The sequence below is a fragment of the Camelus ferus genome, chromosome 15 (genome assembly GCF_009834535.1).
Source record: "Camelus ferus isolate YT-003-E chromosome 15, BCGSAC_Cfer_1.0, whole genome shotgun sequence".
Taxonomy (NCBI): Eukaryota; Metazoa; Chordata; class Mammalia; order Artiodactyla; family Camelidae; genus Camelus; species Camelus ferus.
In genome coordinates this window covers 49,859,184-49,882,601 of record NC_045710.1, presented here as the reverse complement: position 1 = coordinate 49,882,601, position 23,418 = coordinate 49,859,184, and the positions used below count along the sequence as shown (strand labels likewise).

The following is a 23,418-nucleotide window of genomic DNA, read 5'->3' as shown; positions in this document are numbered from 1 at the left end:
TTATATCCACACCAAAACCTGTAAGCACATATTTAGAGCAGCTGATTCATGATCTCCCAAAATCAGAAGCAGCCCCAGTCTCTTTCGACTGATGAATGGCTAATCCATACAATGGAATACTACTCAGCAAAAGAAAAGGACATAACTGTTGACACAGGCAGTAACAAGGATGAATCTCAAATGTATTCTGCTGCATAAAATAAATCAGACTCCAACCCGACAGGTTTCATACTGTACAATTCCATTTATATGACATTTTGGAATAAGCAAAACTGTATGGACAGAGAACAGATGAGGGGTTGCCCAGGGTTAGGGTTGGCAAAAACAGACGATGATGAAGTAGATAAACAAGTTTATACTGTATAGCACAGGGAAGTATATCCGTTATCTTGTAGTAGCTTATGGTGAAAAAGAACATGAAAATGAATATATATGTATATTCACGTAGGATGGAAGCATTGTGCTGTACACCAGAAATTGACACAACATTGTAAACTGACTGTACCTCAATAAAAATAAATAAATAGATAAATAAAAGAAATTGGGAGCCCCACCATACGCCAAAAAAAAAGAATCCCACTTTGGTGAAGATACTGATAATGGGGTAGGCCATGCATGAGTAGGGGCATGGAGTATATGGGAAATCTTCTACATTTTGCTGTGAACCCAAAACTGCTCTTAAACATGAAACTCAAAAAAAAAAAAAAAGACGACGATGGACTTGTTGTCTATCTTGAGTGTTGTGGTTATCACGTGACTCTCAGCATTTGCCAAAACTCATATAACTGAAGACCAAAGCAAATACATTTTACTAGACATCAATTTCAAAATAATTTTTTCATCTGCTCACATGTGTTGCACGTTTGTTACACAGAACCATCTGACATCCTCACTTCCTCCTGACCTTCGAAATTTTCCATAGCTAATGTAAGTTCTAAGTGGAAATAAAAGTGACTTCTGCCACCCCACAGTGACTTGGGCGAGGTGAGTGCCCTCAGAAAACATGGGAATGTAAGGAAGATGAAAACACCTCGCTAAATCTCCCCCCGATGGCAGGGGACCAGGGTCCCAGAGTGGGCGGTGGCGCCCCTTCCAAAGCCTGTCTTCCTCGTGGCACGCCATCCGCAGCAACAGGCCCACACGCCTATGAAAAAAGTCTGGCCATGACCCCCACCCAGATGATTCAGTTTGGAGTCCCAGACTAATAAGAGGATGTCGCCAGGGTGTTTCCTTCCATCAGCGCAACGTCCTCCTTCCGATGGTACTGGGTTTTAGCACAAGGGAGAGGGCAATGACAGGCAAGCTGATGGGGTTAGAGACCCCGAAAAGGAATTCTCCTGTGGCAAGTAGTACAAAGCCAACTGGGTGGTGTCCAGGAGACCTAATTACCCCGGCCTGATTCTGCTGTTAACTTGCTGTGTTCATATTTGAGCAATTTACATAACGCATCCATGTTTTCTCATTGTCTTAGTCGAATGGGGGCAGCTGCAGAAAGCAGATTCTGGATCAAGCTGGTTTAATATAGATAGAAAACAGATAGATAGATAGATAGACAGACACATAGACAGATAGACCAATAGGTACGTCAATCAATGGTTCTTAACCCCTTCGGGGATATTCACAAATATCTAAAGATATTTCGGTTGTTACAGCTAGGAGGGCTGCTATGGCCATGAGGTGGAGGAGTCCAGGGTCATGGCTAAATGCCCTACGGTGCACAGGGCAGCGCCCACAGCACAGTTTTCTGGCCCAAAACTGCAATTGTGCAGAGGCTGAGAAACCCTGCTATAAATATAGACACACACGTACCTATGTAAAAATAATGCGCATATGTGCATGAGTGTGTAATTCTTAAGGCTAACATGTTATTTCAAAAAACTAAGGAAATCTAGGGGAAACTTATCATGGCTCGGGACAATTCGAAATCCAGGTCGATTTTGCAAGTTTTGAGCTCTTGACGAAGTTCAAGGGCCTCCCTCTTAGTGCCCTACGATTTGCAGGGCTCAGTTCCAGGTGCCCGTTCTCTGTGAACCTCAGGCTGAGAGAAAACCAGCGAGCTGTAGCTCGAGTCTGCTGTTCACCCTGCCCCAGGCAACTCTGTCCAGGGGCAGGCTTTCAGAGGCCAGGCCTGTGGCCACCCATGGAGATGGACTGGAAGCCCTCTGAGGCGGGGAGCTGGGAAAACTGCTCCCAAAGAGGGTCATAAACGTACCTGTAAAGTGATGACCATTAAATAAATGACCATGGGCCTCAAGTCCCTTGGAGGTGGAAATAATGGCAGGTGTCTCCTCAGAATGGAATTCTCTTCTTCCCTTTTTAGCTTGAAGAGTCTGTGGGGATTTTTATTTGTTTTTGTTTTGGGGGGTGGGGGGAGGTAATTAGGCTTATTTGCTTATTTTATTTTTAGAGGAGGTACTGGGGATTGAACCCAGGGCCCCATGCATGCTAAGCATGTCTCTACCTCTTGAGCTGTACCCTCCCCAGAGTTTGAGGCTCTTATACGACTACAGAACAAATGGAACCATAACATACAGGCTACGGTTTGCACTATTGATTCCACGAACTGTAATGAGTTTTGCGGACTTAGGTTGGTCCTACGTTTTACCCCCTTAGAGCTGGCAGGATGTGCAAGGGAATTCGGCTCCCTGAACTTGATGATATCAGGCCCAAGTGAGATAAAAAAAAAAAGGGCAGTAAATTCTTAACCCGGATGCAGTAAGTGGGGGCCCAAATCAAGCATCTCCAGCACAAGCTCATGTTATTTTGAAGCTAATGAAATGGCCTCCCCAGGGCACCTGCTCAGCCTCTGGCGAAGCATCAGAGGTCTGGCGGGGCCCGCTGACCCATCCCGGCGGCAGCTGAGTGTGCTGCCCTCTGGTGGCCGCAGTCAGCTTCCACATCAACGACCGGACTGCCGTCCGGTGCCTGGCCGGGGCCTGGGGGTCAGCAACAAGAAGCAATTCCAGGAATTTCCCACTTAATCGTCTCCTTGTTCACCCTCACATTGTCCCAGGAACACTGGACCAGGAAAAAGCTGTGGACTAAGGGGCCTTGGGAGTGTTTTTCGCTCCATTCAGCCTCCTCTGACGCCACCTCTCTGTACACACGACACCCAGAAAACACGTTTGGGCAGGACCGATGACGGGAGCCTTGTGCCCACCCGTTGTGTCTAATGATCACAGGCTCCTTATTGAGGGTTCCTTTGTGCTTCGAAACATAAAGCAGCGGTTGGCGCCTTTGTACGATTACAGACCCCTTTGAGAATCTGCACGTACACATACAGTTTTTCATACAATTTTGGGAGGGTATTGGGCTTCTGGAAGCCATCCCAGGACGAGACACAAAGGGAAGGACACGGAATAAAAGCCTGACAAACATGTTTGTTGGGTAACACAGGTATAGCCCTGAGCCACTCTGAAGCCATTTGGAACAGGAAGGAAAAATATCAAGCCCACGTGGGCAAGAGACAAGGAAGAGGAAATCTATGCCAATTCGAGGATCATAAGTCCCTGACTGTCCTCCCGGAGGCGCCAAATGCCCGGATGTCTCCTTACTCATAGTTATTCATGCTGTGTATTTTTTTTTTTTTTTGAACTTTTTTGCAGTTTAATCTTCAACACTTTGATGGCAGTGAGAGTACCCTGTGGCTATACCTCCCTGCTGCAGCCTAGCAGTCCAGCTGTCCAAGGGGCGGGAGAGTGTTCTGATCATCTCCACCGACCCAGCCCACAACATCTCCGATGCATTTGACCAGAAGTTCTCCAAGGTGCCTACCAAGGTCAAAGGCTATGACAACCTCTTTGCCATGGAGATTGACCCCAGCCTGGGCGTGGCAGAGCTGACAGACGAGTTCTTTGAGGAGGACAACATGCTGAGCATGGGCAAGAAGATGATGCAGGAAGCGATGAGCGCCTTCCCAGGCATCGACGAGGCCATGAGCTATGCAGAGGTCATGAGGCTGGTGAAGGGCATGAACTTCTCAGTGGTGGTGTTTGACACGGCGCCCACAGGCCACACGCTAAGGCTGCTCAACTTCCCCACCATTGTTGAGCGGGGACTCGGCCGCCTCATGCAGATCAAGAACCAGATCAGCCCATTCATCTCACAGATGTGCAACATGCTGGGCCTGGGAGACGTGAACGCAGACCAGCTGGCCTCCAAGCTGGAGGAGACGCTGCCTGTCATCCGTTCCGTCAGCGAGCAGTTCAAGGACCCTGAGCAGACAACCTTCATCTGTGTGTGTATCGCCGAGTTCCTCTCCCTGTATGAGACGGAGCGGCTGATCCAGGAGCTGGCCAAGTGCAAGATTGACACACACAACATCATCGTCAACCAGCTCGTCTTCCCTGATCCCAAGAAACCCTGCAAGATGTGTGAGGCTCGCCACAAGATCCAGGCCAAGTACCTGGACCAGATGGAGGACCTGTACGAAGACTTCCACATTGTGAAGCTGCCATTGCTGCCCCATGAGGTTCGGGGGGCAGACAAGGTCAACACCTTCTCTGCTCTCCTCCTGGAGCCCTACTAGCCCCCCAGTGCCCAGTAGCACCAACACCAGCCCCAGCTGCTGCCAATTCACACCCACCCTTTACCCTCCCGGGGCAGAGTTTGCACAGAGTTCCCCCGTAGTACAGGGGGAGCCATTTGGGGGGTGGGAGGCGGGGAGGGGGTCTTTTCCCCCTGGTGGGGCTGGGGGAGCTCCCCCCCCACCTCTCCCCTGCCTCTCCCTTCTCAATAAAATGATCTTAAACTAAAAAAAAAAAAAAAATTAATAAGGAGGGAAAATACAAAATAATTTGTCCTTGCTTCACAACCATCCTTTCTAATTGTCTATTTTTATGCTGTATCTGGGCTACACCTGGGTACGGATGGCTACTTTGGATAAAGAAGACAGTGAGGATCACTTTATGCTATGCACCTTTCGTCTTCTCTTTTCACCCTTAGCACTGGGTCCCTGAGAGTTTCCCGTTCCCCTCTGGTTTCCATCCAGAGTCGCTGGCAGACCAGCCAAGAGGCTTGAGTTGGGAGTGAGGAGAAGATGGGATGGGACAAGGTCAGCAGCCCCACCTCACCCAGTGAACGTGCAAATCCTACCTGTCTCTGGGCTCTCACTGGCAATGAGCTTTCCTTAATCCCTTTGGGGATGAAATGGACAATGTGAACAGGTAAAACACATGGAAAGAGACGTGGTCTTCAAATTCAGGAGTCTACAGACTTATTCCAAAAGTAAGCCCTTCTAGGACACCCCAAACCTTTAAAACCTTTAAAAATTCCAAGTTGAGAACCAATGATTTGGAAGAGGGGTAGGGACGTTTCAGCTCAAGAACCTAATGCCACCTTCCTGGGATTCCCTGGAGCTCTGGGGTGATCTCCTGATCGATGAAACTACCAACACGTGCAAGCACTGGGGACAGTAAGTTACAGACAGTGAGAACTGGAGGCTGGACAGTGGTGAGGAGGTTCCCAGTAACCTGAGCATGAAATGGAGGTAAGACCAGTAGGAGGACTTGAGAGGACAAGTAGAAGAGAGAGCGGACAGGACTCATGTGCTCTGCTCGGGGGAGGAAGAGGTCCTGGTCAACAGGTCAAGGTCTGGCTCAACAACGACCCCAGTCCTGGGGCACAAGATGGAAGAACACGAGAGTCAACTATATAATTTGTGGCCCCCAGTACGGCATTAAAATGTGGTGTCCTTGTTCTAAAGTAATTAAGAATTTCAAGATGGCGACAGCAGAGGGTTTAACCAAGTGCAGGACCCTTCTGAGCTGAGGGCCCTGAGTGGCTGCCCAGGCCACACACCCATGCAGCCAACCCTGGGTAGAGGATCTTGGCCACTCGGTAGAGCAGGGAGGGGCGTGGACAATGGCGGGAGTGAACGGAGAGAGACATCTAGAAATGGAAGGCCACTGGATGGTGACCCTCTCTCCCCGAAGGACCCACAGAAGTGCTAGCTGGGTATACTGCAGGTGATTTTCCTACTGGTCGGTGAACCTCTTGTAACTTTTTGAATGGCAGGAGTGTCCCGAGGGCTATAGTTTGCTCAGGCACTAATTAGCTGCTGGGAAGTCAATGGCACTGGGGACTGGGGAGATGTATTTGGTAGAAGAGTCTATAAAATGGGCATTTCTGGGTGGATAAGATGATAAGAGTTCTGTGCAAACCACAGTGGTGACACACGACAATGTATCCATCAGCGTGCAGTGTGCAAAGTAGGAACGGCCGTATTAGGATTCAGGTGCTTACATAGTATTTGGAGGAACTGGCTCCAGGCCCCGGAGCAAACCAGACCTGATTCCCTCAGAGACTTACCATCTCTGGGGAAATTCCACATGTAAGGTCCCTCCCCCTGCCTTTGTGCCCAAGACGCTGGAGAGCGGGCCCTGGAGATCTGCCCACAAGCCTCATGTGATCCTATCTTGGTTGCCAGTAACAGCCGGGAGGGAGCCACAGAGAGACGCCCCTCACTTGACTTCCATCTTCCAGATCTCCGAGTGAATCCATCAGGCAGAATGTAATCGATTTGTAGAATCCTGGCTACAAGGGAGTCTGAGAAATCTTGGCTTGGGCTTTTCAGTCTCTCCAAAGAGAGGGAAGGCTGAATAACGTTTCAGTGCAACAGTCCACAGTAGCCATCACAGCCTGTTTTGTTATCAGGAATTGCCTGACAGCGTAATTACTTTCCGAAGTTGTGGCTGATAAGCTCAGTCTGGCTGCTGGTTGGTGGCCGGTGAAAGGCAGCTTGAGGGGCTTTGCAGAGCATCCTCCCCCACAGCCTCCACTCACCTCACATTCCCCAGTTTCCCCTCCTGCTCCTCCCTCCACCTGCCTTTATGGGGTGGCTCCCAATCTCTGTCCTCCTTTCTCCTCTCCCCTGCTCTCTCTCATCCCTCATCTCAGCTGCCTACCTGTACTCACTGACCTTGTGACAACACGAATGTGCAATCTTCATGTTTCCATTTCCTGAGAAAAACTGCTTTGCATCTGAGTTAGGAGCTCCCCGGATGCTGAAGAAGGGACTGGTGTCCAGCTTAAAGAGAGGAGGTGAATGGAGTGGGGCTGGTGAACACGGCTCCCCAGTCCCTGAGTCTGACGTGGAGGAATTAATTTCTTGGCCACAGGTTAGTCTCAGACATCAGGAAGACCCTGGGAATTAAGAGGTGCAAACGGCTAGGTATAAAATAAGTTACAAGGAAATATTGTACAACATGGGAAATGTAGCCAGTGCTTCATAGTCACTGTAAATGGAGTATAAACTTTTAAAATTGTGAATCATTATACTGTACACTGGCGATGTATGTCATATTGTACATCAACTATAATTCAGTTTTTTTAAAGACTCTGATTATAGGGGCAAGAAGCCATCCTTATCACCCTGTTCAGCAGCCTCAGCCCTGTGACTTAAATCCTGACCTTTCCCCGAGAACAGCTAACCCTCGGTCACCTACATGCTGTCCCAAATTAGTTTCAGAAACCAAAAGTCCTACTTCCTGCTCCAAAAGAAAGTCAGCAGTGTCTCTCTGGATCAAACCATCGGCTCCACACCAGGAAGGGCAGCAGAGAAAAACAAGCATTGGTTTTATTTTAACTTACTGATTTCCCTGGGGTGGAGGAAAGTTTGCGGAGGCCACAGGGCAACCCCCAGCTAGTCCACAAAAATCTTGATCGCCAGCTGTATGCCAGCCCCTGTTCTTGGCAGCGCTGACCTAAAAGTGAAGGAGACAGACAAGCCCTGCCTTCAAGGAGCGTCCGGTCTGGGGTGGAGGTGGGGGTTGGAGGCCACAGACATGCAAGAAAATAAAATAAGGTCATGGGATAAAAGAAGACTGGGGTAGTGGGGGCTATTCTAGATACTGTGGTCAGGGAATACCTCTCTGAAGAGCTAATATTCGAACTGAAGCTGAATGGAGTGGTGAGACCTGGGGAAGGATGCGTCAGGGAGGTAACCGCAGCCGGGCCCTGAGGCAGCCTTGAGCACCAAGTGTTTACGGAACCAGGAGGTGGGAGTGGCTGAGGGGTGGTGTGAGAGGAGCGGGACCGGCAGACGGGCTGGGGACAAGGGCTGGGGTCAGACCCCATCGGCAGGGATCGCTAGCCTCGGAATCTCATTCTACACACACCGAAGGTTTTAAAAAAGACATGACATAACTTGATTTCTGCGTTTAAAAGATATCGAATCTGACCATGGTGCAGAGCATACATGGTTCAGGGCAAGCGTGGAGGCAGGAAGACTAGGTCTGCAAACAGTGGCAGAAGACTAGGCAAGAAATGATGGGGGGGGGGGGGTATAGCTCAAGTAACAGAGCACATACTTACTATGCACAGGGTCCTGGGTTCAATCCCCAACACCTCCTCTAAAAATAAATAAATAAACCTAATTACCCCCCCCAAAGAAATTTTTTTTTTAAAAGAAATAAATGATGGTGTTCACAACCTACTGTCAGACACTATGCTGAGTGACTTGTACACACAGTATTTGAGTCTTATAACAACTCTATAAAGTGAGCAGGATTAATGCTCCCATTTTTTTTAACTGAAGTATAGTTGATTTACAATGTTGTGTTAGTTTCTGGTGTACTGCATAATGATTCAGTTATATACATATATGTGTGTGTATATATTCTTTTTCATATTCTTTTCCATTATAGATTATTACAAGATATTGAATGTAGTTCCCTGTTCTCTGTATTAAGACATTATTGTTTATCTATTTTATATACAGTAGTTTTCATCTGCTAATCCCAGCTCCTAATTTATCCCTCCCCCTGCTTCCCCTTTGGTAACCAGAATTTGCTCTCTATGTCTGTGAGTCTCCTTCTGTTTTGTAAATAAGTTCATTTGTGTCATTTTTTAAGATTCCACATAAGTGATATCATATATTTGTCTTTCTCTTTCTGACTTATTTCACTTAGTATGATCATTTCTAGGGCCCATCCATATTGCTGCAAATGGCATCATTTCATTCTTTTTATGGCTGAGTAATATTCCATTGTATATTATATACCACGTCTTCTTTATCCACTCATCTGTTGATGGACATGCCCTCATTTTTCAGATGAGAAAACGGAGGCACAGAGAGAAAAAAGGTACTTGACCAAAGTCAAAGAGTCACCTTTGATAAAAGGCTGAGCTGGAAGTCAAACCCAAGCTTATCTGACTTCATGGACTGTGTTCTTAAAGACTCCACCACCACCTGCCCTTCTCCCCTACACTCAAGCTTGTTTTCTTAGTTAAGTGGAGACAGGTTTGTGTGTGTATTTTTCTCTCAAGAAACACTTTTTATCTGGAACCTCACTTTGTATCTGTAGACACAGAGGTGACTAAATCATCAGTCGCTTTCATTGTAATGCTGGGCATTTTAGGCCACAGAAGGATGAGATATGGGGATAACTTTGTGCTGATCAGAGTCTGGTTAAATCCAAAGCTTTCTGGAGAACAACAACGGAAACGCCCGTGTAGTGGTAAAAATTTAACTGCATTGTCTTCGAGCGCCCTCTATTGGCATTTAATCAGAATAGCAACCTGGGGTTGGAAGTATTTTGGCAAAGGGCAGGGGGGCGTTTAACGAGTAAGAACTTGTTCCTTGCAGATATTTAGGGGCTATGGTTCAAGGAAACTTTAGTTACAGAACAAACCCTACGTCAGCTCTTTTAAATGTCACAATCGCAGATACGTCACTTATGACCTTCTCTTTAGTGGGAGAACACTGCTTCCCCCTGAGTGTCATGAGATGGTGAGCTACTTGAAGTCAAGATCTTACTATTTTTATTTTCTTACTTCCTGAGCCTAGTACAGTGCTCCAAACATAGTAGGTGTCTGATAAATATGTGTCAATCAGAATAGAAGGAAAATGAGCAAAGTGGTACAATCTCACAGAAGACGGAAAGATTCATCCTATTTAGGCAATCCAAGAAGGCTTCCAGGAGGAAATAGGTGGTGGCCATGGTGATGGGGAGGAGGGGTGGAGTTGAAAAAAATCCGGAAAGTAGAGTGACAAACAAACCAAAACACCAATGGGTCAACAGTGAAATCAAAGAAGAAATTTTAAAATACCTTGAGACAAATGACAATGAAAACACAACCACATAAAATCTATGGGATTCAGCAAAAGCAGTCCTAAGGGGGAAGTTCATAACAATACAGGCCTTCCTCAAAAAAACCAGAAAAATCTCAAATAAAAAACCCTAACCTACCACCTAAAAAATGAGAAAAAGAAGAACAAATAAAACCTAAAATTAGCAGGAGGAAATAAATAATAAAGACCAGAGAGGAAATAAACAAAAATAGAGATTTAAAAAAAAACAACAGAAAAAAACCAATAAAACCAAGAGCTGGTTTTTTTGAAAGAGTAAAAAAAAAAAATAAATCAACAAACTTCTGGCCAAGCTCACCAAGAAGAAAGAAGAGAGGACCCAATAAAACCAAAATAAGAAATGAAAAAGGATAAATCACAATCAATGCCACAGAAATACAAAAAACCATAAGAGAATACTATGAACAATTAGATGTCGGCAAATTGGACAACCTAGAAGGAACAGAATGGCAAACCTAGGAGCCAGATATAGGTTCCACAAGAGCAGGGATTTTTGGGTGATTCTGGAAAGAAATATCCTGCCGTGTGACTGACAGATGTGGTTCCCAATCCTTCCACAGAATGTATGGGCAAGAATTTTAAATTTTTATAAAACCATTTGGAGGAAGTTAGCAGTAGAGCAGATTCAAGCTGGCTGAAGACAGATTTTGGAAGAACTTCTGACCATGAGTACTAAAAAAAAAAAAAAAAAGAACAACAACTCAAGATTTAAAGAAGTTTCCCCATAATTTTGTTCTTCCCCTAAATTGTGTGACCTCACTTGGAAATTCAAGTTAGTAGATATACAGAGCGTCTGCCACAATGATGGCATTCTTTTCTCAAAATACCTTGTTTTCTCATACACAGAATGCTGGGACCAGGGTGGCTTTCCTGGTTCCCATACTAAACACTTCATATCTCAGGAGCCCCCTGAGTCTGGGGCAAATCCAGACAGCTGGTCACCCTCACTGAGCGGGAGACCTCAGAATGGCTCAAATGGAGAAGACTGATGCCTTGGTCTCAGGACAGAGACGAGACTGGAGGTGATAACTACACTTTTTACCTGTGGTCATCATAACTCTGGGCTGTGGACACAGGGAGATTCCTCACCTTCCAGAAAAATGGGTTTCCGGGCTCTAAAGGCCAAGTGCACGGAGGGAAATACAGAAGGACAGTTGAGGAGGAAAGCACTAACAAGAGCCGTTGGATTGCAACAGCAGGATGGAGGCCAAGGAAGACCGGCATCTCATTTTGAAGGTCCTGCTGTTTCTTCACAATTATACCTAAAAATGGTGATCTGGAAATGAACAGTAGACCAGTTCTTACAGGACTGGAGAAACGAGTCTGCCGCTGCTGTAACTCACATGTAAGTGATCACAGACATTAAACACCGACCCCAGTGAGGTCCAAACAAATGACTCACAACTTCACCTCAGAAGCCAGGGGTGCCTGAGACAGTGGGATCCGCTGCAGCTCGGGAGGGAGTGGCTCTTCAGTTGTCGGGGAGGGTGTCCCAGGTGGTGCATGACCCAGAGCCACTCTTTTCCCACCCAGAGTAAGAGAAGGGTGAGGAACGGCCACTACCCCAACAACACGGAGACAGTGACCTTTCTACAGCAGGCATCCTGCAGGAGACTTACCTGAAGCTCTTCCTCATCCTTAAGGGAATGTCACAACTAGGGCACTTTACTGACGTGGGAAAGAAACAGCAAAGATAAACAAAATAAAAAAGAAAAGCAAGAAGAAGGGAAAAAGAAAAATGATGAAAACTGATCTAGCTGTGTAAACATAATAGATAAAATTTATATGCCTTAAGGAAGGGCTGCAGATGCAAAGACTGAAGGTGAAGGACTCAGAGACAAGGCGTGCCAGGCAACCCCAGAGCAGCAGGGGTGTGATGGGCCAGGGGTCGACACTGGGCAGGAAAGTGCATCAGCACATGTTGTAAAGCCCATTTGTCTAAAGAGAAGACAGAAGAACTAAACTGGACCAAGACAAACTAAACTGGACCCTAGCACTGCTGGCTGTGGCTCTGACCAATGACTTGCCCAGAAGGAGTTGATATTACATCTCCATTGTAGTAAAGCCCTTGGGCGATGGTGATGACAAGTGACATTTATGAAGCACGTGGCGATGCCTGCTATTACGCCAAGGGTTTTACAAAGACCGTCTCCTTTAATCATCAAAATAGCCATATGGGTTAGCACTGTGATTATGCCCATTTTACAGATAAAGAAACTGAGGACCAAGGTCACATGACTAGCAATTAGTGATGGTGGCATTTAAATTTAGACAGTGTGACTCCACAGTAACTTTCTAACTACCATACTGTACACAGTTGGCACTTTTCACTGTGGCTAGTTCAGACTTTCTTAGAAGTTTTTTGGTAAACTTTATAAAATTATTTTAACACATTAAAAAAAATTTCTATCAGTATCAGAAACTTCACACAGTACCACTTCCTCTTTCACTTTGAAACTCCCAAGCCAACAAGGAAGCATACAGATGGCTTCGAAGCCACAGGCCAGGGTTCTAGCAGTAACATATCTCCAGCCCCATCTGGAACTAAGATGCGTGTGGACACATTTTGGGGGTGAGTGGGTAGCATAGGGAGGAAACGAGGAAGTGAAGCAGCTGTGACCTGGGCTGTCACAGTCCTGGGTGGACACTTCATCTATCATTTACAGAGAGTAAGTGGTGGTATCAGAGTTGAAAGACACTTTTTTAAGAAAGATGAAGGTGTGGGTGAGGGGGGTGCTGTTGGTGTGAGAGGCACGACATTGAGAACGCTCCTTGAAAAGGATCTATCATATAGAGGTGAGAAAATAAACGTATAAATGAATGAAATGAAAATGACTGGCCTCTAGGTGCTAAAGATACCATCGTTTTACATAACCAGCAAAAAAATATGAGTGGTTATAGAGTTGTGTTTTCATTTATGAACTAAAAGAATTCTCAGCACCGATGTTCTTGGAACATTGCTTCTAGAAAAATTATAATACCCAGTAGTCATTTCTAAGTATGAAATCTACCCACAGGCTACCTGAGGAGTTGTGTACTGATATACTGCATATGCCTACACTCTCTTCTTAAAAGCTTTAATGGGTTTTTCCTACTCAAATAGAAAACTCATTTGCAGCGAGCACATAAATTTATAACAAAGACAAAGGAAAATATCAGTGTGCTAATTTAATGGGTGAAAGTAGTGACTGAGCTTCAGTTTAGCTCTGAGCTTCCTGGAAGCCAAGACAAAAAGAGAAATACAGTAAGTTTCACAACTGTCTTAGCAGAAAGGAGGCAGCGTGCCCGTCCCTCAAAGAAGACAAAGTGTGAGCAAATGTTCTCACACAGAGTTACACGTACGAGGCACCTGCGTTGTTCATCTCTTGTTCTCATTTTCACAATAATCGTCAAAAGCAGATTCATGAAATCATTACCCGGGTGATGATCAAAACTGACGGTATGACATTAAAGCACAAGGCCGTGAGCCCACCTGTGAGGGTGCCAAGGTAATGGAGCCCAAATACGTCCTCTAATTTGAGTTGAGGTTAGAAAGGAGAGTATCTATAAAGAAAGGAAACAGGTGTTTTCTGAACATGTAACGTGTTATGTGCATGAAATATTTTCTTCCTCTCAACATACATACTACTAATTCTGTTTAATAATGAAGTGAATGTTTTTAACCAGGTTTATTGAAAATCAGCAGAGGGGTTCCAAACCCATGTACTTTTTCCTGTGCCTCCCAACCTCCTGCCCTCATACACCCCTTTCAAGAAGAGCCAATGGGCCGTTCATCCCTTAGACAAACTTCTGTCAATGCCACTTTTTACAGGCAATTCGAGTTAATTCTCTCCAAGGAGAGCCTGGAGTGATGGGGTTGCATATTAGTGATTAAAGAGAAATTTCTTTGTTTAAAAACCCAGCAATCAGTTGGTAATTTGACTCATGCAAGTTTGGGAGCCTTCACTGAGCTCACCACAAAGGAAGTCCACAATTTCTAGAGTTGTAAGCCTCCCTGTTTAAATGGCCTGGGAAGGGATTCTATACCCTTCTTCCAGTGATTTGCAGACTCAGAGTCTCCCAGGGTACAAGTCTACACTTTGACTAAAGCATAATTGAGCTTCAGTTTAGCTCTGAGCTTCCTGGCAGCCAAGACAAAAAGAGAAATACAATAGGTTTCACAGCTTTCTTAATAGAAAGGAGGCAGCATAGCAGTCCCTCAAAAGAGACAAAGCATGAGCCTTAGCCTGGGCAGGAATCGGGTGGTATTAAGGGGCCCCCAAGTAGAGAAGGCTCCAGGCAGATGAGAAAGGGCAGAGAACTGAAAAGGATGTGGGTTGGGTCTACAGTGTGTGTGTTTGTGCACACGCATGGGCACACTTGGGTAAGTGGGTGTGGCAAGAGACAAGTGGGCAGGTGAGCAGGGTCAGATCGTCAGGGCTCCCAGTTTAATCCTTTCACAAGGAGGGGCTATACAAAATTATAGAGCTTTTTTCTTCTCCAAAGGAACCGAGACCACGTACAGGAGAATCAGTGTGAGAAGGATGGCAAATCTGGGACGCACTGAAGAGCATATGCTTCTACATCTTAAAGAAAAGGAACAGCCATGATGGGGAGAGAGGTGGCAGGACCAGAATGCTGACTGGGAGGTGCCCTCCTATGGTTCCCACAGCTACTCTCATCACAAGACTTGTCTTAATGCCAGTAATGGTTTCCTTATCTGTGCCCCACTAGCCTATGAGCCCTGCAGGGAGCAGAGAGCGGGACTGCCTTTATATTTGGCTGCCAGACCTATGGGTACTTTTTTTTTTTTTTTGTAAAGTGATTTTGGTTTTTCAGAACAGTTTTCAAAGGAAAAAAAAAAAAAGCCTTTCAGGGAGAAAAACAGTGATGAGTAAAGCATAAGACAAGAAATGTAAATTATTGTCTCTCTTTGTAACTTGCACATCTCAGTTCCCGTCTGGGGACTATGCAAAATTTACATACCAGCCCCAGCTGGAATCCCTCCACTTGGCCACTTGGCCTGAGCCTCACCCTGGCTCTTCCTGTGGTGTTTCCTTGAGTTTTTTTTTTTTTTTAAACCATTTAATTTTTTTTTATTGAAGCATAGTCAGTTTACAGTGTTGTATCAATTTCTGGTGTACAGCACAGTGCTTCTGTCATATATGAATATACATATATTCATTTTCATATTCTTTTTCACTGTAAGCTACTACAAACTATCAAATATAGTTCCCTGTGCTATACAGTATAAACTTGTTTATCTATTTTATATATACCAGTCAGTATCTGCAAATCTCAGACTCCCAATTTATCCTTTCTTCTCCCCTTCCCCCCAGTAACCATAAATTTGTTTTCTATGTCTGTGAGTCTGTTTCTGTTTTATATATAAGTTCATTTGTCATTTTTTTTAGATTCCACATATGAGTGATATCATATGGTATTTTTCTTTCTCTTTCTGGCTTATTTCACTTAGAATGACATTCTCCAGAGCCATCCGTGTTGCTGCAAATGGCATTATTTTATTATTTTTATGGCTGAGTAGTATTCCATTGTATAAATATACCACAGCTTCTTTATCCAATTATCTGTCAATGGACATTTAAATTGTTTCCATGTCTTGGCTACTGTAAATAGTGCTGCCATGAACACTTGGGTGCAGGTTCTCTTTGAATTAAGGATCCCTCTAGACATATGCCCAAGAGTGGGATTGCTGGATCATATGGTAAGTTTATTTTTAGTCTTTTGAGAAATCTCCATACTGTTTTCCACAATGGCTGCACTAAACTGCATTCCCACTAACAGTGTAGGAGGGTTCCCTTTTCTCCACACCATCTCCAGCATTTATCATTTGTGGACTTTTGAGTGATGGCCATTTTGACTGGTGTGAGGTGACGCCTCATTGTAGTTTTGTGGAAAGATCCAATGTGCAGCCCCAGCTGAGGCCACAGCATTGAACCCAAACAGCACCCTTAAAGACTCAGGGATCTATCAGGGAAACGCATTTGCAAACACTCAAGGATTTGCATTTCTCTGCACATTAGCTTTTTCCACACTCTCTTCTCTTGGATCCAATCAATCAACCACAGCTGCCTCATGAGAGGTTACACCTTTTTTTCCTTTCAAGCTGTCTTGTGTGTGATGGGACCATCATCACCAACTTATTCTTCTCAGTCAGTCCCAGGATCGTTCCACACACGCCCCTCAGTGGGCATCCTCTACTCAAAGGACCACGCGTCAGCTCTGAAGAGGACAAGCGGAGTCTCCCTAGAGCGCTCCCATTGGATGCCCCCTGCAGCTGCTTTATAAACAGCAGTCGGAGACGGCAGCACCCCTGAAAGGTACCTATGGTTATCACCATGCTGGGACCCTGGCACATCTCACCCTAGACCCATTTTCAGAGACACGTGCACCAAAAGCCACTGAGCCCACCTCTGCCAATCCAAGTGCACTTGGCTCCCGATCTAACAAAAGTACAGAGCCTTAGTCAACCTTGCCTAGCGTCTGCAGGGAGCACTTTGTCCATGAGCGAGCAGAAGACAAGATTTTGACTTCCCGTCACCTCTCAAGCCTCTCAAGTTGGTCCTCACTTTGCTCCTGTTTCGGATGATGTCAGTCCCTGTTCCCTCAGGTAGCCAGGAGGCGGCTCAGGGTGTGCAAAGGCATCAGCCACAGCAAATAGCCTTGTACCTTTGAGCCAGAACCCAGGCTGGTCCGGATTAGCGCCTTGGAAGTTTGGCAATGAATTGTAAAGAAAGTGTTCACCAGAGCTGAACGGCACAAACACAGATCTGCGTGGTCTGGGAGTCCCCATCTGGGGAGCCAGCGTTTCCAGGTTCAGATTCAGCAAGAAATATGCTTCGGCAGGCTGGCCTGGTCATGTGCGGCTGTGTAGCTCTTCCAAGAAAACCCTGCGTCCCGGATCTAGAGGTCCTGAAAGTCTGCAGATGACTACCCGTGGGTCCCGGCTTGTTCCAGCCTCTGCAGCTGGAAGGAGGGCTTTGCAAGTTGACTGCCAGTCACCAAGGAGGACGTGCCGCCTGTGAGACCTGCGCCAACATGCCTGGCCAAGCGCTCTGGAAGTGGTTTTAGCTGTGAGTGTCCTTAATAGCATAGCTAATACCTGTTCACTATAGAAACTCTGGGAAATACTTATAAAGTAATAATACAAACGTGTGTGGGTGTATCTCACCCATAAATCCTTCTCCCGTTGTTAACTACTGCATTTGGCCCTTGCATAACACAGGTTTGAACTGCACAGGTCTACTTATTAAGTAGGGTTTGGTTTTTTTGAGAACTACAGTACCTGTATTTTCATGGTACAGATGTGTAAATTAACTAGGCGCGGGGGAAAGTTTGTGTTCAACTGGGGATTCTTTTGCTATTTCAACATCCTGCCCTTGGGTGAGTCATTTAACAATTCCTTTGTTTTGGAGGCGGAGAGAGAGTCGTGCTCAGATTTCCAGCTGCACAGACTGGGGAGGGCGGAGGGGCCCTGACCCTGACACCGTTCAAGGATCACCTGTATTAACAAACCATGTGCCTCCTTCCAGATCCTTCCGAATTTCTGAGGGTTTATTTACATATTCATTTCTTCGTTCACTTTACATACAATAATACAACAAACTCTCATGGACCCACAACTAAGGTTGTTGGTCAGAACCTTCGGCCCTTCCCAAATGCATTTCTTTTGCTTTCCCCTCCAGATGTCACAGCTGCCTTGGATTTTATATTCGTCAGCTCCTTGCTTGGCTTTACAGTTTGGCCACGTACAAATACGATTTTCACCCTTAATATAAGTGAAGCCCATTCTGCTCTTCTGGGACTTCCCTTTTCTGGCCAATTGTCAGTTTTCTCTATTCAATCTCATTTGAATGGGTAACTAAAATTAATTACTTCTCGCTTCTTGAGTAGCGTTTTGTTTTACGAAGATACCAGTTCATTTTTCCATTCTGTTAGGGATGGGCATTTGGGTTATTTCAAGCAACCCTGCTATGGAACTTGTGTACATCTGTTCTGGTTCATACACACAATAGCTTCTCCACGGGACAGTTTCCAGAGCGAAACGGCTGCTTCGAAAGATTTATGCCAACTGAGCAATGCCAAACTGTTTTCCAAAATGGGTATATTCTTCATGGCTGAGAGTTCCTATTGCTCCATGACCTAGACAACACTTGGTATTGTCAGAGTTTTGGGAATTTTTTTTTTCATTTTAGCTAATTTTGCTTTTGCTTTACATTTCCTGATTATTGTGATTAAGCGTATTTCCATCTGTTTATTGGCATTATTATTCCTAACCTGTAAAATGCCTATTCGTGTTGTTTGTTCATTTTTTAATCATGTTTATGGATTTATAGGACTTTTTTATAGATCCAATTCTCTCTCTCTATGTATCTCTGTATCTATGCAACTAAGTATCTAAAACTATGCTTTCAAATCTGACTTCTTTTAACAAGAATAATAATCTACATTGCATAAAGCCTTATGGTTTTATAAATTGGACCAATTGCAAGGGTCTTAAGTCACAAATATTTTTATCCCGTTTACTCTGATTTTATAAAGGACAAAACTATACCCCATATCAGACAAATAATGATTTATCACGTGGAAAAGAAACTCTCCACCATTGTCGTTATTCACGTTACTACTTGGGAGATTAGAACGATGAATTTTGCTTCTGGATAATTTTTTTTCCATCATTACATTTCAGAGGGGAAAGAAAAGTTGAAAACAATCCCCCCTCCATGGTCACTTTTTAAATGTATCTCAGAGTCATATGCTCTCTAGGGCGCATTCTCCCCTCGTTTGGCTTAGGAAAACTGAGAAAAACATAAGATGAGCCTGCGGCTGGATGCAGTATGGGTAAGTCCTGAAATTCACTCAGCATCTTTTAACTAAGCTCGTGCTGACCACCGGGCCGAAGGGGCTTTCCCAGGATGGTCCATATCCTCTCCGTAGAGCACCTGTGTGCCGGGCACCAGACCCCAACAGTAAACGAGAAATGTCACTGCATCCTAGCACCTGCCCTCCAGGACTTGCTGTTCAGTTAGAAAGACAAATACGGTGAAGAGTGAAAGATGTGAGCAACGCTGCTTGAAAGCAATGGGAGGTTGCCACGATTTTAATTGTTGGACTGAAACTGAAGATGACGGAGGATCAAAGGAAGAAATGTGTGCTCTGCTCTTGGCTCCACCTGAAGGTAAGCCTGTTTGCTCTGCATTTCCCTTTCCCCGAAACTCTGTTCCCACCAGGCCCCCCGGGTCAGATGCAGGGTGGCCTGGGTCACGCTCTCCCATCACTTCCAGGCACATGGTGTGGTCTCGGTTGGCCCACGGTCCACTGGGGCCCTCCCCAGCTCTCTGCAGTGGATGAACAGAGGCGAGGCGCCCACCATCTCTCTCAGAGACTTCCACTTTCGCTCAGCCCCAGCTCAGCACTCACAAGATTTAGAAGGAACTGGAAATGTCACTCACCAGAAAAAACACTGGGGCCCCTTCCTGGACCACATCATGGGTCAGTGTCTTCCTATTTCTCTAAGCAAGGGCTGCCCACCCCCTGAAGTTGCATCTTAATAAAAGCCTCCTGAAAATCGATCTAGGCAATCAGTCATGAGGAAATACTTGGGTTCCAGTCCCAAGTGACCTTGTCATTCACACCCTTTCCGTGATGACCTACTCTAGTGGTTCTCAACTAGGAAAGATGTCTCTTCCCAGACATTCGGTAACGTCTAGAGATATTTTTGGTTATCACAACTGGTGTTGGGAGGTGGGGTACTACCATCACCTAGTGGACAGAGTCTGAAGATGCTGCTAACATCCTGTAATGCGCAGGGGGCCCCATCACTAAGGATTAACCGGCCCAGAATATCCATAGCGTCCAGGCTGAGAAACCCTGACCTACTCCTCATGAGCCCAGGCTGGAAGAACCACAAGGCATTGATTCCCTGACAGGACTCCTAGGTCCGTACATCTTCTTCCTAGATGTGAGCTTCTTTGGTTATTGTTCAGCCAGTTCCTACAGTCACACCTGGAGGCAGGATGCCGGAGAGGGGACCAGAGGTCCCATGGCTGAGGCAGTCACAATCTGCCCTCAGAGGACTCGGCTTGTGATCTGAATTCAACATGACACTCATGAAAGGTGTTCTGTCTGCAGACCAACCTCTTGGGGTGACAAACTTGTAAATGGTGTGGGTAACGACGAGGGTTCCTCTACATTTTATTATGTAATTATGAGTTTTTCATGAAATAATGCTAAATAATATCATCTACTTGTAGTCAGTCATTCATTTGGGCAACACATATCTGTGGTGTGCCCACGAGGACCGAGCACCATGCTCTACACTGGATGAATGGTAAGCAGCTCTCCGAGTCTGCTAACTTAGACCGCAGTCCCTACAGCGCGACTTCCTCATCAGGTGGGTGGAGGGCTGGGGGCTTATGAAACTGCAGGTGCCTGGGTCTCCCTCCGGAGAGTCTGACTTCACAAGCCAGGGTGATGCCCAGAAATCTGCGTTTTTCACAAGCACTTGAGGTGACTCTGAGACAAGCTAACCATGGGATCATGGTTTGAGAAACGCTGGCAGAAACCATGAAATCGATCCCAGGCCTGAGAATATGAAGGCCGGCGCTCTCATGTGGTAATGTCCTATACCCCTGAAAAAAAGTCATTTGACCATTTCATCAATTAAGCATTTTGCCATTAATTGTCTCAGGCTTCCCTTTTGTAAACCGAAGGAGGGTAAGAGCTATTCAAACAGATGATGAGAGGGTAGAATGACCCCACATGAACAGAAGCAAGACACTTTCAGAGGAACAGAACGACAGAAGTTTTACTTGTGAAAACAAATTTGTATGACATACAACGGAATGAGCATTAGCCACGTTCGCCGGTATCAACAGTAGCTCGGAGGAAAATCTCTGCTTATGTAAGAGGTATCAACACTCCTTACTCTCTGAACCGACCTCAGCCTGCGATGATTTCCGACTTGATTCAGGACCGCTAATCCTCCCCCGGTTACCAAGATAAATGGCTTCTCTGATTACTCAGTTCTGTTTCAAATCCTTTCTCAGACCTACATCATTAATACTCAGTTATTCGACTTTGCAATGGACGCCTTAGTTTAGTAGCACAGTAACCACTGTCAGAAGCCCAAGTCTAAACCTTGTTCCAAGCAAAACTTTCCCCAGTCATTAGAAACACTTTCACACTTCCTTTCCCTATGTCAAATATCAAGGAAGTTACCTCACTATTACAGGTATAATCATTTTCAGCCCAACTGCTCAACTATTACTGCGATCAATTGAAAAGAAACTCATAGCAACAGTTATAAAACAGATTAAAATCAGTATATCAGCATCATCATTCATGAGAAAAGGAATGGATAAAGGGCCAGAATATCTCAGAAAACATGCCAGAGTCCCTTAAGATATTTAACCTCAAATGCATCTCTTTTTTTTTAAACTCGTCTGAGTTTAAAAAACTTCCATTCTGTTCCTGATGAAAAGTATCTTCATTATATCTTCAAATGTCTCTATGTTCCTGTCTTGTCCACGTTGTTTACCTTTTGCTATAAGTAACATCCTTTCAGCCCTGAGTCCACAAATAGGGTCTGGAGACCCAGTGGGCTCATTAAGACAGAACACCCTGCATTCGCTTACAGATCAAGCACTTCCAAAGACTACGGTCGGCGCTCCTATCAAAACCACTCAAAACGTGGACAAGTGTCCAAAGACTCGTTCCGTGATAAACAGAGAAAAACTCACAGTGTTTCATGTGATCTGTAGCTTTAGTCCATCCGAAGTACCCCGGATACCACACAGCAGGGAGCTCCATTCTGTGCCACCTCCCAGTAAAAGAGAGCCCCTCCCCCGGCGTTTGGGAACTTTGAACCAACATGTCAATTTGAATGCAAATTCGACCCCAAACCCAGCTTGGCCCCAGAGATTCACTTTTAAGTCGCAGAGCAACATGCAAATGGTGGGGACTTATGTAGTAGAACCACAAAGGCAACAGAAAGACATTGACCTTACCGATTTTGCTGGCCTCGCCTCGCAGGTTGAAATCCCAGTTTCTTGGCAGCTTCAGGGACATTTTGCTTCTGGTTCCTGTGAGTAAGCTACAGGAGTGAGGAGTCGGTCACAGTTCGCGCCCTTCTTGGTCTTTTGATCTCCTTGCCTCCCGAGCTTGTGTGTGTGTGTGTGTGTGTGTGTGTGTTTTCCCCTTTCTGATTGCTTCACAAGCAATCTTGGGTTTGAGGTTGATCTGCTGGCATATCTTCTCCTTTCTCGCAGATGAAAGGTCCATCCATCTGTCACTGGGGATCGCGCCCAAATCCTCCCACAGTCCCCTGAGGGGCTGGTGCCTCGTGAACCGTGCCCCCTGCTTTTCTTGCTTTCAGTCTTACCAGAAATATCCCAGCTGACACTTCGCTCTGCGTCATGGGAAGCAGAGCTCCTGTTCGAGAGAATCTCAGGCCTCACTGAGGTGAGGTCGTGATAAACAACGACTGCCTCTTGGCTTTTTTTTTTTTTAACTGTCTGCTTCCTTGCATTTGAGGAAGTGGGTGGCTATTCAGTGCAGATGATACATTATGAGCTCTTTCTTGAGAAAATGCTTTTTTGGAAGTGCTTATATAGGAGAGTGGGTGCTCTTGTGATATAAGCCTATAGCTTTGATTAAAAGAAAAAAGAAAATTCCAAGGCTTCGGCCATACACCTCTAATCTCCCTTCTCGCTGAATGGATCAGGCTTCCAAAAATGGTCAGTCAGACAAACAGCATTCCCCCCAAGTTACCTTCTTTCAATTCTTCCGGCTCTAAGGCTCAATGGTAAGTTGTGCACCTGCTCAGGATAACGGTTCCACGTGATCTCAGCCTGACGTCAGGAGGGTTCCGATGTCCTGAGCTAGTAAGGCAGCTTTCACTGCGTAGAGCCACTCACGGGTTATGATGGTTCTCTGGCCTTGTGAACAGGACGTGGGCTTGGAGCCAAAACTCAATTCTTCCATTTCGTAGCTCTGCAGCTGTTAACGAGCAACTGAATCTCTCTGGGCCTCAGTCTCCTCGGCAGTGAAATGTGTGGATAATAACCATGATTGCACAGAGTTGTGAAGGCATCCAATACAGAGCTTGGCACCTAGTGGTTGTACCACAAACATTCATTCAACCCTTATTCCATTTAGTTCGGTTCTGTGACAGGCTTCCGTATGTTCCGCTGGGCTGGACTAACCTAGTGATTGAGTGTTTGGGCCTCAGAGCCAGCCTGCCTGTGTTCAAACCCTGGCTCTACCACCTTTTCGCTGCGTGACTTTGGACAAGTTTCTTTTTTTAAATTTTTTAAAAATTGAAGTGT

General features: G+C 45.6%; 2 protein-coding genes across 3 annotated transcripts in view; one reads left to right on the top strand and one right to left on the bottom strand.

The window, feature by feature from the left end:
* The window catches only part of ARHGAP25 (Rho GTPase activating protein 25), an 86,805-nt gene extending 64,219 nt beyond the window's left edge, over window positions 1–22,586 (bottom strand). The window contains exon 1 of one of the 2 annotated variants that reach the window (XM_014566066.2): window positions 22,099–22,586. In XM_014566066.2, coding sequence (XP_014421552.1) covers window positions 22,099–22,159 — 61 coding nt within the window. In that variant the 5' untranslated portion in view covers window positions 22,160–22,586. Of the gene's footprint in view, window positions 1–21,831; window positions 22,006–22,098 lie in introns of those variants that run through there. The other variant, XM_014566068.2, reaches the window with a different exon arrangement.
* LOC106730697 (ATPase ASNA1) lies at window positions 2,778–4,546 on the top strand. The gene is given in 2 exon segments (XM_032497937.1): window positions 2,778–2,886; window positions 3,636–4,546. Coding segments are annotated over 2 exon segments (1,020 nt in total).
* Window positions 22,587–23,418: the final 832 nt, after the last annotated feature.